This window comes from Hevea brasiliensis, chromosome 12, assembly GCF_030052815.1.
Source record: "Hevea brasiliensis isolate MT/VB/25A 57/8 chromosome 12, ASM3005281v1, whole genome shotgun sequence".
Taxonomy (NCBI): domain Eukaryota; kingdom Viridiplantae; phylum Streptophyta; class Magnoliopsida; order Malpighiales; family Euphorbiaceae; genus Hevea; species Hevea brasiliensis.
The window spans coordinates 20,385,340-20,402,056 of record NC_079504.1 but is presented as its reverse complement, the minus strand read 5'-3'; the positions used below and the strand labels follow the sequence as shown (position 1 = coordinate 20,402,056).

Here is a 16,717-nt window from a genome sequence, read left to right as displayed (position 1 = left end):
GACTCACTGAGACCCGATCCTTATTATGGATAAGTAGAGGTAGGCACAGCTTTGAGTTGATCTCGCTGGCAGAGGTTGAAACTAAGAGAGCTGTGTAAGGGGATCAATTCCCCATATATATATGTATGTGTGAGTATGAATTTGACACTGGTATGTGAGTGCTCCAGATTGTCTTTGATGTGATTTGACCTGATCTATATGGCTTGTATGAATATGATGTATTTCATTTATAAGGATGCATTAGAATTAGATAGTTATAGAAATTGTATGTAAAATCAATTTCTTACTCTATGAGTCGAACGCTCACTCCTATTCACCTTACTTTTTCCATGTTATAGGAGAGTTTTTCTTATGTTTAACCTGCCTTCTTCTTTGCCGGTCTACTTGCTATTATTTTCGTATTTTGTAATGTTAAATTTGAATTTTAGACCCCTGCCTGTATAGGACCATAATATTTAGCTAGATTGGAAGATTTATTAAAGTGGAGGTAATTTATAAACTATATGTATGTATAATTGTGTGGATAAATACCTATGATGGATGAGGGAGTTGGATGACGTTTTCACTCATGGTTGCAATAGCTATTAGCAACTGTTCCAAACAACGTCCTGTGGAACCTGAAGCCTCCAAATTCAGCATAGTTTGCAGTGATGGTGGAGACAATATCAAATTCTTTTTGCAGCCATTCTTGATTTCCTTGAGAATCACACGCCTAGCCATTCTCATGCCAAACTCCATCTTGATCTTGCTAGTAATTCCCTCCTCCTTTGGACTTGTAGGAGCTGTTAAAAATTGTCAATTACACTATGTTTAAATCATGATTTGGGATAGTTTTATACTGTATAGTATAATTATAATTACTTTACATGTTTGAAAAGATTGTTCTTAAAATTTTTGTTTTTTCATTTTATCCCTACACAATATATAAAATTCTAATTATATTGTTTTCAATATTATATATTTATAAGGTATATTTAGTGATTAATTAAAAAAATAATGTATCTTTAATTATTATTATAATAATATTATAAATTAATATTTTATTTAAATAAATATTTTTAAACCATTTATATATTTAAAATAGTAAAAAGGGTATTTTTAATAATCTTGATATTATTTTATCATACCACACTATCTAACCAAATAAGAGATTATTAAATCATTCTACATCATACTATCTTTTCAAACATGTTAAAAAGAAAAATTATATCATCCAATATAATATTATACCATATGATACATTAATAAATCACTATGTACTCATTCCAACCGGATAATAATAATAATAATAATAATAATAATAATAATAATAATAAAACAAATAATTTTGTAATGAAATAGAAACTAGGTTGAATAATGCTGTTTATTTTCCTGAAGACTTGACGACTGGGAGAATACTGAATTGCTTACTAGGTTTATGTTTATAAATAAATTTGGAATGATTGCCAATTTTTAAACGGAAAAATGATTATTTCCTATATTGATTAAGATTTGTATTTAAATGTTGATTTTAATTGAATGAGATTCCTATTTATTCTATAATTGCATAACCATAACATTTGAGAAAATAATAATAATAATAATAATAATAATAATAAATAACCAGAACAGAATCACTTCACTTCGTTTACAGGCCCTTGAAATCGAACGGAATAGCTCTGGGCTCAAATCCATGTGGCAAGGCCAGGCCTACTCATGAAGGCATTTGAATTTGAAGTAAATTAGCGCCATTTCTACGCCAACTTCACGTCCGGTACCTCCCCGCGTTTTTTCGCTTCACTTGTAAGCTACTCGGTTAGTAAAAGAAACCCAATTATAAATGACCTTTTTACCTTCAACATCTATCTCTGCCTCTTAATTTCCATTCCAACTACATCTAATCTCTCTCAAGATTTGTTCAACAAGGTATTCTTCTCTTTATCTTCATAATACTCGCATACTTTGTTTGGTTGACAAGAATTTTTTTTTTTTTTTTCAGTTTTTGTATTGCTTTTCATGAATTAATTCAGTTGTGTATTAAGATAATGTGCATTAGATAAAAACCCGACTCAGAAAAATAGATAGAATGGTAGAAAATAATATTTTCTTTAATTTTTAAGTTCTTGTTGTTGTTTCTCTATGTATTATATTTCCTATGGTGATGAACGCTAACTATGAAATTTAATCGTTGACATAATTCCAGTGGGAAGCGATCCAAGTCCTATATATGGTGATTGACGCAATTCCTATGGAGAAGTGCAATAGGATGGAGTTTGGGATGCGATTGGCTAGGCATGTGATTCTTAAGGAAATCAAGAATGGCTGCAAAAATAATTTGGCATTGTCTCCACTCTCTCTACATGCTGTGTTGAATTTGGTGGCTTCTGGCTCCACGGGACGTATTTTGGAGCAGTTGCTATGCTTTCTTGAATCCGAAAGCATTGGCGACCTAAATGCTCAATCTTCACAAATGATGACTCTTGTAACAACCAGTGAGGAATTTCTTGAACCTGAAAACACTGGTTATCTCAATTATTCCCAGACTTCCCAGACAACCACAGAAGAAGGATCTTCCAGGAGAAGCAATGAACTGCAAAATAACCCATCTGTGTTTGGGTTTTCGTTTCATCGCTCTCCACCATTTGGCAGTGTTGGATTTGGTAACAGAGTCACAGGACCATCATCCTTATTTTCAAGCACGGATGAATCGACCTAGTGTCCCTTTTCTTCTGCTAATGGAAATGCAGGATCTTTGGGATAATTCACTTTTTATCCCAAATTCACCAGGTTACTATTATCACCAGTTATAGGTCGACCTAGTGTCCCTTTTCTTTATTAGCACGGAATGCTTTGGGATCAAGAATTTGGATAAAAAGTGAATCAATATGGGTAACCTTAAAATTAATGGACAGAAAAGACTATTCTACCTTTTTAATTAATTATCTAATTAATTACTTACATGGTTTCTGTATTATTCCATTGCGTCTATTTTTATCTGTTGTCACATTTAAGTTTTTCTTTTATCTAAAATTATCTTTTACATTTAAAAAATCAAGGAGTATTAATTATTTTTTTCAATACTCTTTATCTATACTAAATATAATAATTATTTATATAAGGAGTAATTAGATGAAATAAAAAATAATTTAGTTAATTACTAATATGCTTTCATAAAATAAGGCTATTCAATAATTTCTTTAATCACCGTTCAAAATCCAAATATAATAAATAAAAATGAACAGAGAGAGTAATAATTAATTGCTAATATCTTCATCTCTTTTTGTGCGACCCTAATTAATTACCTATTTAGTTACTTTCATGAGATTTTTCTATTAATTAATTACTAATATCTCCTTCTCTTATTCCAACATGTCTTCTCTCTCTCACTATATCTCTCAAGCTCTCTCTCTCACTTTCTTTTTATATATCTCACTCTCACTTCTAGATTCGCTTTTTTAATGGCACGAAAAGAAATATCTTCTCTAGAATTATCTATTCATCATCTATAAACTAGTATAAAATGTCACGACCCACCCAACCTATAGGTCGGACCGGCACTAGGACCTGAGCCAGCCTAAAGCTTCTGAGGCCCGTAGTAGGCTTAACTATTCCTCAACCCAACTTTAAGGCCCATTTGGGCTCAATTTTAAGAATTCAACCGGACAAAATCCGACCATAAAATGAACCATTTAAAGGGGAGTTTTTGACTCGCCCAACCTGTAAACACAATATATAATAAATTGGAGAGCTCAGCTCACCCCTCCTCATAATCAAATGTCAATAAAAATAAATGGGAGCTCGACTTCTTCATCCAGTCTAACATACATGCTTTTAATAAGTTTACAGGTCCAATATGGCAAATATATTACAGACCTAAATCAAATAAATATTTCTAACACATACAGAATTCTAGGAGTTAACAGAATTATACAAACATTATAGACATTAATAGATGACCTGCAAGGGAGAGAGGCAGGTTAGAACTCAACAAGAAATCTCATGTAGCTTGGAAAAATATATGAACAGGAGTGAGCATTCGACTCAAAGAGTAAAATATCAATTTTAACCATAATCTCTATAGCTATCTAAAACTAATGCACCATGTGAAGTGAAATGCAACACCATCATAAATTTCATACAAAACACATCAAAAGGCAATTTGGAGCACTCACACACCCAACACTGTCAAACAATACATATATGGGGGCTGATCCCCTATACAACTCTCTTAATCCAACCTTTGCCAGCGAAGATCTCAAGCTGGACTTTCGCTTAATAAACCAAATACGGGTTCCCAGCGAAGAACTCAAGCTGTGTCTACCCCGAAGGACCTGGTCCCAGCGAAGATCTCAAGCCATGTCTATCCGTCCTGTCCATATCCAGTACCATATCACACGCACGCCAACGCACGCATACTACTCCAAATTACCACAAATAACACCCATGGTAATTCATCAATTAAGAATGCAATATAAAACGTGCCTAGTTTTTAACTACATAGATATATACATATAAGTGATGCATGAGCATGTTTGAACATATAGTAATATCGAAATTACAATTAAAATTAATATTTTACTTACAGACTTAATCGCAGTCACTGTGGCGGTTGGGTAGAGGAGGAAGGCTGTCCCGGCTCACCTGATAATTTTATTATAATTATTTAATACATTTTACTCAATACAAATTGAGAAAAGACCAATGATGTCCTAAGTCGTGCCGAAAATCTAGCAGAGTCTCCCCTATACCTAGGACCTACCCAACCTGCAAAAAGGCTTAAAAACGCACTTCTATATCCACAAACCATACACCCACAACTCAATCACATCACACAGCCCCTCTTGGGCCCATCCAAACAGTCATCAATCACAATATGTAAAATTACAGTTTAGTCCTTATACTTGACCCTTTTTGCAAAAACTACCCAAATAAGCTCTAAAAATTCTAAAACTTTGTCCCGCGGTCCTTAGCAATATTACTAAGCTAATGCAAAAAGAATCATAATTTTTTGAGCTACCACGAATAATTTATGGATTTTTAATCCAATTCAAGCACTAGACAATTAAGAAAAAGCAAGGTTCGGGCTTACTTATGCTGATTCCGACCAAGGGAACGCGCTCAAGACATCTGACAATGGTGGGGTAGCCAAAATCTAGACTCAATTCCAAGACTTTTTTGGTAGCCTGTCTGTCTGGCCGGAAATTTACGGACTCGGGCAACCGTTGAATTTCCGTGAATTAAAAGTACCTACACGAAGCCCACAATACGGGGGCTAGTACAAAATTTTTACGGAATTTTCTAAACTCATTTAGTACTCAAAAAATTACTACGAAGTTTCGTGGGACCCACCGAAAAACGATGTCGAAAAATTTTGAAATTTATATTGCCGCGAAGCTCTCGACGAGTGGAGTGCTCTGGTACTCTTGGTTTTCTCGTGGGTTTCACGGTTTGCGAGAAATCTAGCCCAAAAGTCAAAATGGACTAAAACTTCTCGGACGAAAATTGGACAAACCGCTCTCGAGGTGTAGATGAGTTTCGACACAAGACCCGGCCCAAACGGTGGCCGGATCAGCTGGATTTTTGCCGGGAAGCTGAAACGACGCGTGCGCACAGGGGGAGCTTCACGCGTCGTTTCCGTCCGCCTAGAGTGTCAGCCGGCGGCGGGGAAGGGTTGTGGCGGTGCGCTAGCAAGGTGGGGAGGCTGGGGTGACGGCGGCGCGGCGTGGGGAAGATGGAGTAGAGAGAAAACGAGAGAGAGAGAAAGAGGGACGGGAACGTGCGAGGAAGAAAGAAAAAGGAAGAAGTCCGGTTCGATTCGATCGGTCCGATCCGATCCGGTTCGATTCGATCGGTCCGATTCAGGATACAAAATTTTGAATTTTTACTCTACCTTGGGACCGAAAATGAGGCCCAAAAATTCTGAAAAAATTCTAGAAAACTCAGAAAAATTCGTAGAGTCCAAATATATTTTTAGTTTTGCCACGTGGTCTTTAAATTAATTTTTAAAAATCATCAAAGTTTTATATTTTCGAAAAATCGAACCTGATTTCTAAAATTCGAAAATTTTAAATAATTTTCTAAAATTTAAATAAAATAAAATATTAATATTTACTCACAAAATAATAAATTTAAAAATTTGGGGTGTTACATTCTTCTCCCTTTACAAAAAATTTGTCCTCGAATTTTATACAAGGCAGAATAAAGAACATAATTACACATTGAATAGATAAGGGTACTTGTTACGCATGTCCCGCTCTGACTCCCAGTTACACTCTTCCACTGATTGGCTCCTCCACAAAACCTTAACCATGGGGATCTGTTTTGATCTTAGCTGCCTCACTTGATAGTCCCCTATGGCTATAAGTTGCTCCTCAAATGTCAAATCTTCCTTCAGCTCTACTATATCCTGCTGTAGCACATAAGAAGGATCAGGAATGTATTTCCTGAGCATGGAGATGTGGAATATAGGATGAATGTGAGAAAGGTTGGATGGTAACTCCAACCGATAGGCAACTGCTCCAACTCTATCAATAACCTCAAAAGGTCCAATATATCAAGGTGCCAACTTGCCCTTCTTTCCAAATCTCATGACTCCCTTCATCGGAGAAACCTTCAGGAATATGTAATCACCTACTGCAAACTCTACATCCCTCCGTCTAGGATCTGCATAACTCTTCTGCCTACTGAAAGCTATTTTCAATCGTTCCCTGAATAAAGGGACTATCTCTGAAGTGTACTGCACTAGGTCTATATCATGCACTCGCTTCTCCCATTTCCGTCCAACACAGAGGAGACTTACACTTTTTGCCATATAATGCCTCACAGGGTGCCATCCCTATGCTAGAATGATAACTGTTGTTATAAGCAAACTCCAACAAGGATAGCTGATCATCCCATTGACCTCCAAAATCCAAAACACACATGCGGAGCATGTCTTACAGTGTTTGGATTGTCCTTTATGACTGCCCATCTGTCTAAGGGTGGAAAGCGGTACTAAAGTTCAACTGTGTGCCAAGTGCCTCCTGCAACTTCCTCCAAAACTGAGAAGTGAATTGAGGCCCTCTGTCAGATATTATGGAAGTAGGAACTCTATGCAATCTGACTATTTCTCGAATATAGAGCTGGGCGTACTATGCAACAGAATATGTAGTCTTCACAGGCAAGAAATGAGCTGATTTAGTCAGACGGTCTACAATTACCCATATCAAATCATATCCCAGCATGGTATGAGGCAACCCAGTCACAAAATCCTTAGTAATCATTTCCCACTTTCATTCTAGGATAGGGAGCTCTTGCAGCTTCCTTGATGGCCTCTGGTGTTCAAACTTCACCTTCTGATAAGTCAAGTACTTAGACACAAAGTCTGCTATGTCTCTCTTCATGCTATTCCACCAATAACTATCTTTCACATCATGGTACATCTTGGTGGAGCCTGGGTGGACATTGTACAGTGTATAGTGTGCCTCTCGCATGATTTCATTTATGAGGTTGTCCACGTCGGGCACACATATCCTGGAACCTTGCATAAGGGCGCCATCATTGGCAAATCCAAACTCACCACCTTCACCCTATTGTACTCTTTCTATGATCTTCATCAATTGTTGGTCTCTGTACTGGGAAACTCTGACTCTATCTCGTAGGTCTGGTCTCACTGAAAAATGGGCTAACAATACGCCCTCATCTGAAAGATCTAAGATCAAACCTTGATCCATCAACTCATGTACTTCCTGAATCAACGGTCTCTTCTCCGTTGATATGTGTGCTAAACTGCCAGAAGATTTTCTGCTCAAAGCATCTGCTACTATATTGGCCTTCCCAGGGTGGTACTAGATGGTACAATTATAGTCCTTTAGAAGCTCCATCCATCTCCTCTGTCTCAAATTTAAATCCCTCTGTTGGAAGATGTACTTCAAACTCTTATGGTCGGTGTATATCTCGCACACTTCACCATACAGGTAGTGTCTCCAGATCTTTAGTGCAAAGACTACAGCCGCCATTTCCAAATCATGGGTGGGGTAGTTCTGCTCATGCCTCTTTAGCTGCCTTGAAGCATAAGCCACTACTTTTCCATTCTGCATCAAAACACACCCTAAGCCAACTCTGGAGGCATCATAGTACATGGTATATCCTTCACCACTCATCGGTAATGTCAACACAGGGGCGGTGGTTAGACACTCCTTAAGCTTTTGAAAACTCTCCTTACAATCATCTGTCCAAATGAATGGAACATTCTTCTGAGTCAACTTAGTTAAGGGAGCTGATATCCTGGAAAAATCCTGCACAAAACGCCTATAGTAGCCAGCTAGGCCCAGAAAACTTCGCACCTCAGTGACTATTGTAGGCCTAAGCCAATCAGTTACAGCCTCAATTTTCTTGGGATCCACTTGAATGCCTTCACTAGAAACCACGTGTCCCAAGAATGAGATGCTTTCTAGCCAAAATTCACATTTTGAAAATTTGGCATATAACTAGTGCTCCCTCAAAGTCTGCAACACCATCCTCAAATACCACACTTGTTCTTCCTTGGTCTGAGAGTATACCAAAATGTTATCTATAATACGATGACAAAACGGTCCAGGAATGGCCTGAACACCCTGTTCATTAAGTCCATAAAGGCTGCTGGTGTATTAGTGAGTCTAAAAGACATCACCAAGAACTCATAATGACCATATCTTGTCCTGAATGCTGTTTTGGACACATCCTCATCCCTAATTCTCAGCTGATGGTAGCCTGACCGTAGGTCTATTTTGGAAAAGAATCTAGCCCCTTGGAGCTAATCAAATAGATCATCGATCCAATGAAGTGGATATTTGTTCTTCATAGTCACCTTGTTCAGCTGTCTATAATCAATACACAACCTCAATGACCCATCTTTCTTTCTCACAAATAGAACAGGAGCGCCCCAAGGAAAAGTGCTAGGACGTATGAAACCCTTGTCCAAAAGCTCCTGTAGTTGCTCCTTCAGCTCTTTCAATTCTGCTGGTGCCATCCTATAAGGCGGCATTGATATGGGGTTTGTACCCAACACAACATCAATGCAGAACTCTATTTCCCTTCCTGGTGGCAACTTGGAAGCTCCTCAGGGAAGACATCTATGAATTCTCTGACAACAGGAACATTTTCCATGTTGACACCTTCTACAGATATATCTCTCACCAATGCCAAATACCCTTGACATCCACGCCTCAACATTTTTCTAGCACTAATTGCTGACACCAAATTATATGGAGCCACGCTCTTGTCACCATAAAAGCCAAACTCTTCCACACTAGGTATGTGAAAATACACCTTTTTGTTCCTGCAGTCTAATGTGGCATAATGAGTTGCCAACCAATCCATTCCCAAAATTACATTGAAATCCATTACTGGTAGAGGAACCAAGTCTGCTGGGAGGATCTTTCCATCCACTACTACTGGGCTACCCTGAAAAAGCATATCTACATCTATGTTGTCACTAAGTAGGGTAGCTACAGACAAAGGGCATTCTAAAGTTGTAGGATTCTTACCTAATCTCATGGCAAACACTGGGGAGACAAATGAATGCGTAGCACCCGGATCTATCAAAACACAAGCCTCATAGGAACAGACTAGAAGAATACCTGCCACAACTGCATTGGAAGCCTGAGCATCCTGGTGGGTTAGGGTGAAAACCCATGCTTGACCCCTACCCTGCGTTGCAGAACCCTGATACTGACTTCTACCTCCTGATCTACCTCCAAATCCACGTCCTCCTTGTCCTCAGCCCTGTTGGCCACTAAACTGACTGCCTGCCATGCTGGAAGCACCAGGATACATCTGACAAGGAACATTTGCAATAGAACCTTGTGACCCCATCTGTGGCTCGCTGAACACGGGGCATTCTCTAGCAAAGTGACCTTGTTGGCCACACCTGAAACATACTCCTGAACCCATCATACAAGGTCCTGAATGTCCTCTTCCACACTGTGTGCAAGGTGCAAGGGAGGATCTGAACTGCACAGACCTGTATCAAGAATCGTGACCACCGCTTTGGATCCGCACTGGTGCAATCCTCGAGATTTGTATCTAAAACCAATCTTCTTATTCTTACTTCTTCCTCTGTAATTACTTTGGCCTCCACTATCCGTAGTACCCATGTGGGGAACACATGAAGAACACTCTGCTCTATTTTTCTTTGCCCTTCCACTGTCATCTCCTGTATAGCTAATCTCAATATGTCGGGCTCGATCAACTACCATATCAAAAGACTGATCAAACATCATGGCCATGTTTGCATACCTCCTGTCCAGCCCCTTTAGGAACCTTTTCACCTTTATACTTTCTGTAGCCACTGTTGTAGGGGCATATCTGCTCAGTTTTAGAAATTCTGTAGCATATTCATGTACAGACCTGCCATTCTGCCTTAAGGCCTCAAAGGCCTACTGCTTTTGATCTCTGAAACTTTCTGGCACAAACCTGTTGATAAACAGTTCCACAAACTGGGTCCATGACAAACCTTCCATCCTAGGTAATATGTAGTCATTCATCCATTGTCTAGGCATAGGCCCCATGACATGCTGCACACACTCTATAAGTCTCCTATCAGTCAACTACAACTCTGTCCTTGCCTGTCTGCAGGAATCCAAAAACTGATAAGCATCATTTGACACATCATAAGTACCCGGCACCAACTTCTTAAAATTAATTATTTGTTTATAAGGTTCTCCTCTTGGTGCGGTGGACTGCTACTGTTGGAGAGGGTGGACCATATACTGTGCCATCATATCGATGGTTCTCTGCAAACTAGCTAGAGTAGCTGCCATTGGGTCCATGGGACCCGAGGCCATAAAAGATTGATCCTGAACTGGTGGCAACTGCTTTTCTACTTGAGCAGCTCTAGGCCTCCTACCCCGCCTCCTTAGGGCAGGCACCTCATCCTGTACCGACACCTCGTCAGGCACATCTGGTTCTGGAGCAGTGGCAGCTCTCCTGCTTCTACGCATTTTCTTGAAATTCAGTAGCATTAGCCCACAAAATTTCAAAACAGTATGTTACACAACTCTATAGACTCATATTTACACACAATTATATAAAGCAGAAACTAGAAGCAAAGATGACAATGCAAGACAAATGTGGACCCTATTTTTCGCATGTGACTCCTATTAGACTCTTCCCAATAATTTAGACAAAAAATTATGAATCTGGAGCCTAAGCTCTGATACCACATTTGTCACGATCCAACCTATGGGCCGAACTGGCATTAGGACCTGGGCCAGCCTAAAGCTCCTAAGGCCCATAGTAAGCCTAACTATTCCTCAGCCCAACTCTAAGGCCCATTTGGGCCCAATTTCAAGAATTCAACTGAACAGAGTCTGACCATAAAATGGACCATTTAAAAGAGAGTTTTTGACTCGCCGGACCTGTAAACACAATATATAATAAATTGGGGAGCTCAGCTCACCCTCCTCATAATCAAACGTCAATAAGAATAAATGGGAGCTCGACTCATCCAGTCCAACATACATGCTTTTAATAAGTTTACAGGTCCAACATGACAAATATATTACAGACCCAAATCAAATAAATATTTCTAACACATGCAGAATTCCGGGAGTTAACAGAATTATACAAACATTACAAACATTAATAGACGACCTGCGAGGGACAGAGGCAGGTTAGAACTCAACAAGAAATCTCATGTAGCCTGAAAAAATAGATGAATAGGAGTGAGTGTTTGACTCAGAGAGTAAAATATCAATTTTAACCATAATCTCTATAGCTATCTAAAACTAATGCAACCTGTGAAGTGAAATGCAACACCGTCATAAATTTCATACAAATCACATCAAAAGGCAATTTGGAGCACTCACACACCCAACATTGTCAAACAATACATAAATGGGAGCTGATCCCCTATACAGCCCTCTTAATCCAACCTCTGCTAGCGAAGATCTCAAGCCGAACTTTCGCTTAATAAACCAAATACGGGGTCCCAGTGAAGAACTCAAGCCGTGTCTCCCCTGAAGGACCTGGTCCCAGCGAAGATCTCAAGCCGTGTCTACCCGTCCTGTCCATATCCAGTACCATATCACACGCACACTGCTCCAAATTACCACAAACAACACCCATGGCAATTCATCAATTAAGAATGCAATATAAAACGTGCCTAGTATTTAACTACATAGATATATACATATAAGTGATGCATGAGCATGCTTGAACTGTGACACCCCTTTACCCGTGTACAGTACATCCGAGTAAGCAATGTCACACGGTGTATCGGCACACTCTAATTTTACCTTAATCAATTTTTTTTGTCATATTTATGAATATAATTTATGAAATATAATTTATTTAAGCCTTTTTTTGAAATTATAATTTATTTGAGGTTCCGAAAATTTTATAGAAAATCCGGCAAAGTACCGGCTAAAAATGGAGAAAACCGTTCTTCGGAACCTGTGAAAAACACTTCCTATATTCTTATTCATTCATCTCAACTTCATTTATCAAAATCTCAATATTTTTCAGTTCACATTCATTTCTCAATCATTCATCTCATTTGTTAATCATGTACAAGTCACAGTTATGTATTCACTTTTCCTTTCACAAACACAATTTTCTTAACAATTCCTCTATTTGTCATTCATTCATTTCACATCATCATTAGACTCAAATCATAAATAAATTCTCACATGTGATTTATAATCACAATTTACAAGTACTTATATTAATACAAAATTATATTACATTTATTTCAAATACACATGACAAAATAAGAGTTTAATTACAAAATTTACAAAAACCTCAAAATACAAAATGGGACCTAGTGTCCTACCAATGCACTGTGGATGGTGAGGTGACACGGACACTATGCAGAACTGTGAACTGCCTTACCGAATCTGTGGTCTACTGGGCCCTCTGTCCAAATCTTCAGTACCTACACATTGCAAAAGCGACGCGCTAAGCATAAAGCTTAGTGGTGCCAATAATACAAGAAAATATAATATGCAAATAAAAATAATAATTTCCTTGCTATTGTGTTCATAAGAGATGAATAATTACTAACTTATTGTTTAGTCGAGGGCTAATCATGTTTTATGATATTAACTTCTTCATGCATTTCGTTAATTATTTTCTTCATGATCTTGAGCTTCTTTGTATTTTTGTAATCATTACTGATACTTAATTTTCGTATTTTCTTTAATAATCAGTTCAATCACAGTTATACTTTTCCATGCCCAAGTAACCTATATCTTTGGACGATCGGATGGATAACGGTCGTTGGCATCGAACACCGCGGTGCCGGGCGTCATACCACGGACCTTGAGCGCCAACCATGTATGCAGTCAGTATGGCTAAAAAAACCATGATATCACATAATCGGGCATAAAAGCCATGAATACGGGCATAAAAGCCATGAATACGGGCATAAAGCCATGAACACAGGCATAAAGCCATGAACACAGGCATAAAGCCTTTCGCAGTACTGCTAAAACAATACCCTATTAGCATGCCAAACTATCCAAACCAATCACATTAGGCCTACTAGGGCATTTTGCATTTTTAAGTTTCACATTTTTGAATTTCAAGTTTTGGTGTCACTATTCACTTCATTAGTTAAACAAAAAGTTGACTTTTGCATAGAAAGTAGGTACATTGGCTTTGGCACTTCAAACATACCACATTTTTCATTTAAAACTTGTTGGAAGTGATCACCATTACCATTTCTAGGCTTAAACCAAGGGAAACAAAATTTTCAGTTTTTGAAGCTTAACTTTACTATTCCATTAAGCACTGTTACAGTGGGAATTTGAGGAAATGGTAAACATGAAAGTTATTCCTTATTTTGTCTAGTTGAATTTCTTTTTTTGAATCACTCCATTTGGAGTTTTGTAGCTCAAGTTATGGCCAAAATAAGTTTACTGTTCACGTGTACTGTTCATGCTGCAATTTTGGGTTTTGGCAGATTTTGGTCCAACTTTGGTTAGTAGTTTGATCAAGTTAAGTTCATAATTTGGTCTAACTTTCTTCATATGAAATGTTCTACCATGCCTTAGGTTTCCATCGGTTCAAGAATCGCCTAAATCCAAGTTTTCTAGAGAGAGTTATAGTCCTCCAAACATTACTGCTCAAATGAAAATCTGCAGAGTTGCAGGTTTGATAACTCAACTTTGCCCAATAATTTGAATGGGTTAATGGCATAATTTGGGGTGATGTTCTTCATGAAAGTTGTTTGTCTATATCCTATCTTGTTTCTGTAAAACTTTCAGGTCAATTGACCATATCTACAGTGAGTTATGGCCAAATGAACAGTTACTGTTCATTTGGTCATTTCTGCAGGTGCTGGTTGCAGGGTATCCGGAATGGGGCTAACTTTTGGTCCTCTTTCTTTGGTCTTTTGGGCATGTTTTCTTCAGCAAAAATGTGCCATTACAAGCCTAGTTTCATGTCCAATTGTCCAAACACCAATTGGACCAACACAGCCCAAGATATGACAGTCCAAGTGGACTGAAATTTCAGTCACCCTGCTGCACTCACAAGGCAGCATACTCATTCACTTTGCCATGCTACATTTCAGTCCAAATTATGGTCAACTTACCTAAAATGGTCACTAATTGACCATTAAAATGTTCTCTAACAATTTCCTAAGCTAAATCCAAGTTTCACTCCCAAACCCTAGCTCATTTTCAAGGATTACACCAATTACCTTAGTTAGCACACCAATTCATCATACATATATATATATATACCTTAAACATCATCTTTAGTCCACTCTAAGTCCATCAAAAACACTTAATCTTGTTCCTCCCTAGGGCTGCCAAAATTCATTGTATACATACACATAAATTCCATTCATTTAATTCACAAATTCTTGCTTATTTTAGGTCTCTAATCATGGAAAGAGAAAGATGTATGCATAATAGGCACTAACCTCTTGTAGGGCAGAATTTTCCCAAGCTTGACTTCACTTTCTTTCACTTTCTTCTCTTCTAATGGCTGCCCAAATTTAGCTCTAGTGATAAGGAAAATTTTTTGTGAAGAGAGGGTGAGGTTTTGGTGTAGTTGGCTATGGAATCAAGCTCATTTGGAGCTTTAATGGTGGTTTTCCTCTTGTTTCTCTCTTTGGTGCGTGAATAAGAAGAAGGGCTGCTGGAATTGTTCTATTTTTACCTCATTTTTTATGTCATTTTAATCTCTTTTAATTTGCTTGTTAAATAGTGATTGGTTGGAGAGTGTTGGATGACATCATATGATGTCATAATTTACTTTTTATTTCATTTTTCTTTTCTTTTCATCACTACTCATTTTCAATTCAATTTTTAGCAATATTTATTCATATTTTATATCATAATAATTATTTACTCAACTGGACAAGTCGGCCAAAAATCGTCTCTGAAGGCGAAATGACCAAAATGCCCTCCGTTTGGCTTAACGGGTCAAAATTGGCTGTACCGATTGAAAAATTTTTCTAAATATTTTCTTGGCATTCTAATGCCATAGGAACCTCAATGACCCTTCTCTGGAGTCCCAAAAATTATTTTATGAATTTTTTTCCGGGTCTAGGGCTCCTCGTTGCGAGAACCGCAACTTACCTCTGGTTACCCATCGCTTGGGCACCGGCTCGTTTAACTTGGTTGTATTTTATTTCTAAAATTTTTCCTAAATTTTTCTTATTAATATTTGAGTTAATTATGGTCCCTCACTTTGATTTAAATATTTTTCCGGATGTTCTAGCTGTCCGGACCGACACCAGTCACCGAAACAGTAGAATGTACGGAGTTGCTACCGGGAGGGTGTTATAACTCTTCCCCTCTAATTTAAATTTCGTCCTCGAAATTTACCTGACTTAAGTAATCGGGGAGTTGCTACTTCCTTGTTTCTTCACTTCCTTGTATCGCCTCATCAGTGTCTGGGTTTGGCTCTTCCTGAGCTTCCATAGCATATACTTGTGGTGCCACCCTGACTTCGGGCTTTTCAACTGTCTCAGAAACAATCTTCTGTGCAATGTCAGCCGTTTCTGCTCTACCCGATCCTTTACCCCTTTGGACTATAGGGGAAGGTCTATCAACTTGTACCGGAGCTATTGAACCACTCCTCTGAGGGCAATCTCTTATGAAATGATCCGTAGCCCCACACTTAAAACACTCTCCAGTTAACAGTCGGCACTCCCCTCTGTGTCTTCTACCACAATGCATACATTCAGGCACTGGGGTTGATCCCCTTGTTATTGTGCCCGGGGAACTAGCTATAGATATTCCAATCTGGCCTCTGTGGCCCTGTGTCTGATCTTGTGAACTAGAACCCTTAAACTTCTTACTATCAGTTGGTATACTTGACTGTCCTGGTCCAAATTCCCTCTTACGCTGCCTATCTTTCCTATTTTGTTCATTTATTCTCACTTTCTCCACTTTTAATGCAGCTTCCACTAACTTGGTGAAGTCTGTGATCCCCAAGGCAGTGATCATAATCTTTATATTGTCATTCAGTCCCTCTTCGAATCTCTTGCACCTTTCAGCTTCATTAGGGACTATCTCCCTTCCATAACGGCTCAATCTGACGAATTCCTTCTCATACTCAGCCACTGACAACTGTCTCTGCCTCAGGTTAATGAATTCCCTTCTTCTCTCTTCTAGGTATACAGTACCCACATATTTCTTCTTGAATTCAGAGAGGAAGAAATCCCAAGTTACTATTTCCTGCTGTACTTCACTGGACACCGTGTCCCACCACTCGTATGCATCATCTTGCAACAAAGATATGGCAGCTTCCAGGTTTTGCT

At 38.5% G+C, this 16,717-nt stretch overlaps 1 protein-coding gene across 1 annotated transcript in view; it reads left to right on the top strand.

Annotated features, from left to right (window-relative positions):
- The first annotated feature begins 1,863 nt into the window (after positions 1 to 1,863).
- The window catches only part of LOC110649521 (serpin-Z2B), a 40,431-nt gene continuing 25,577 nt past the window's right edge, over positions 1,864 to 16,717 (top strand). The window contains 2 exon segments of the mRNA XM_058130528.1: positions 1,864 to 1,905; positions 2,183 to 2,766. Coding sequence (XP_057986511.1) covers positions 2,207 to 2,766 — 560 coding nt within the window. The 5' untranslated portion in view covers positions 1,864 to 1,905; positions 2,183 to 2,206.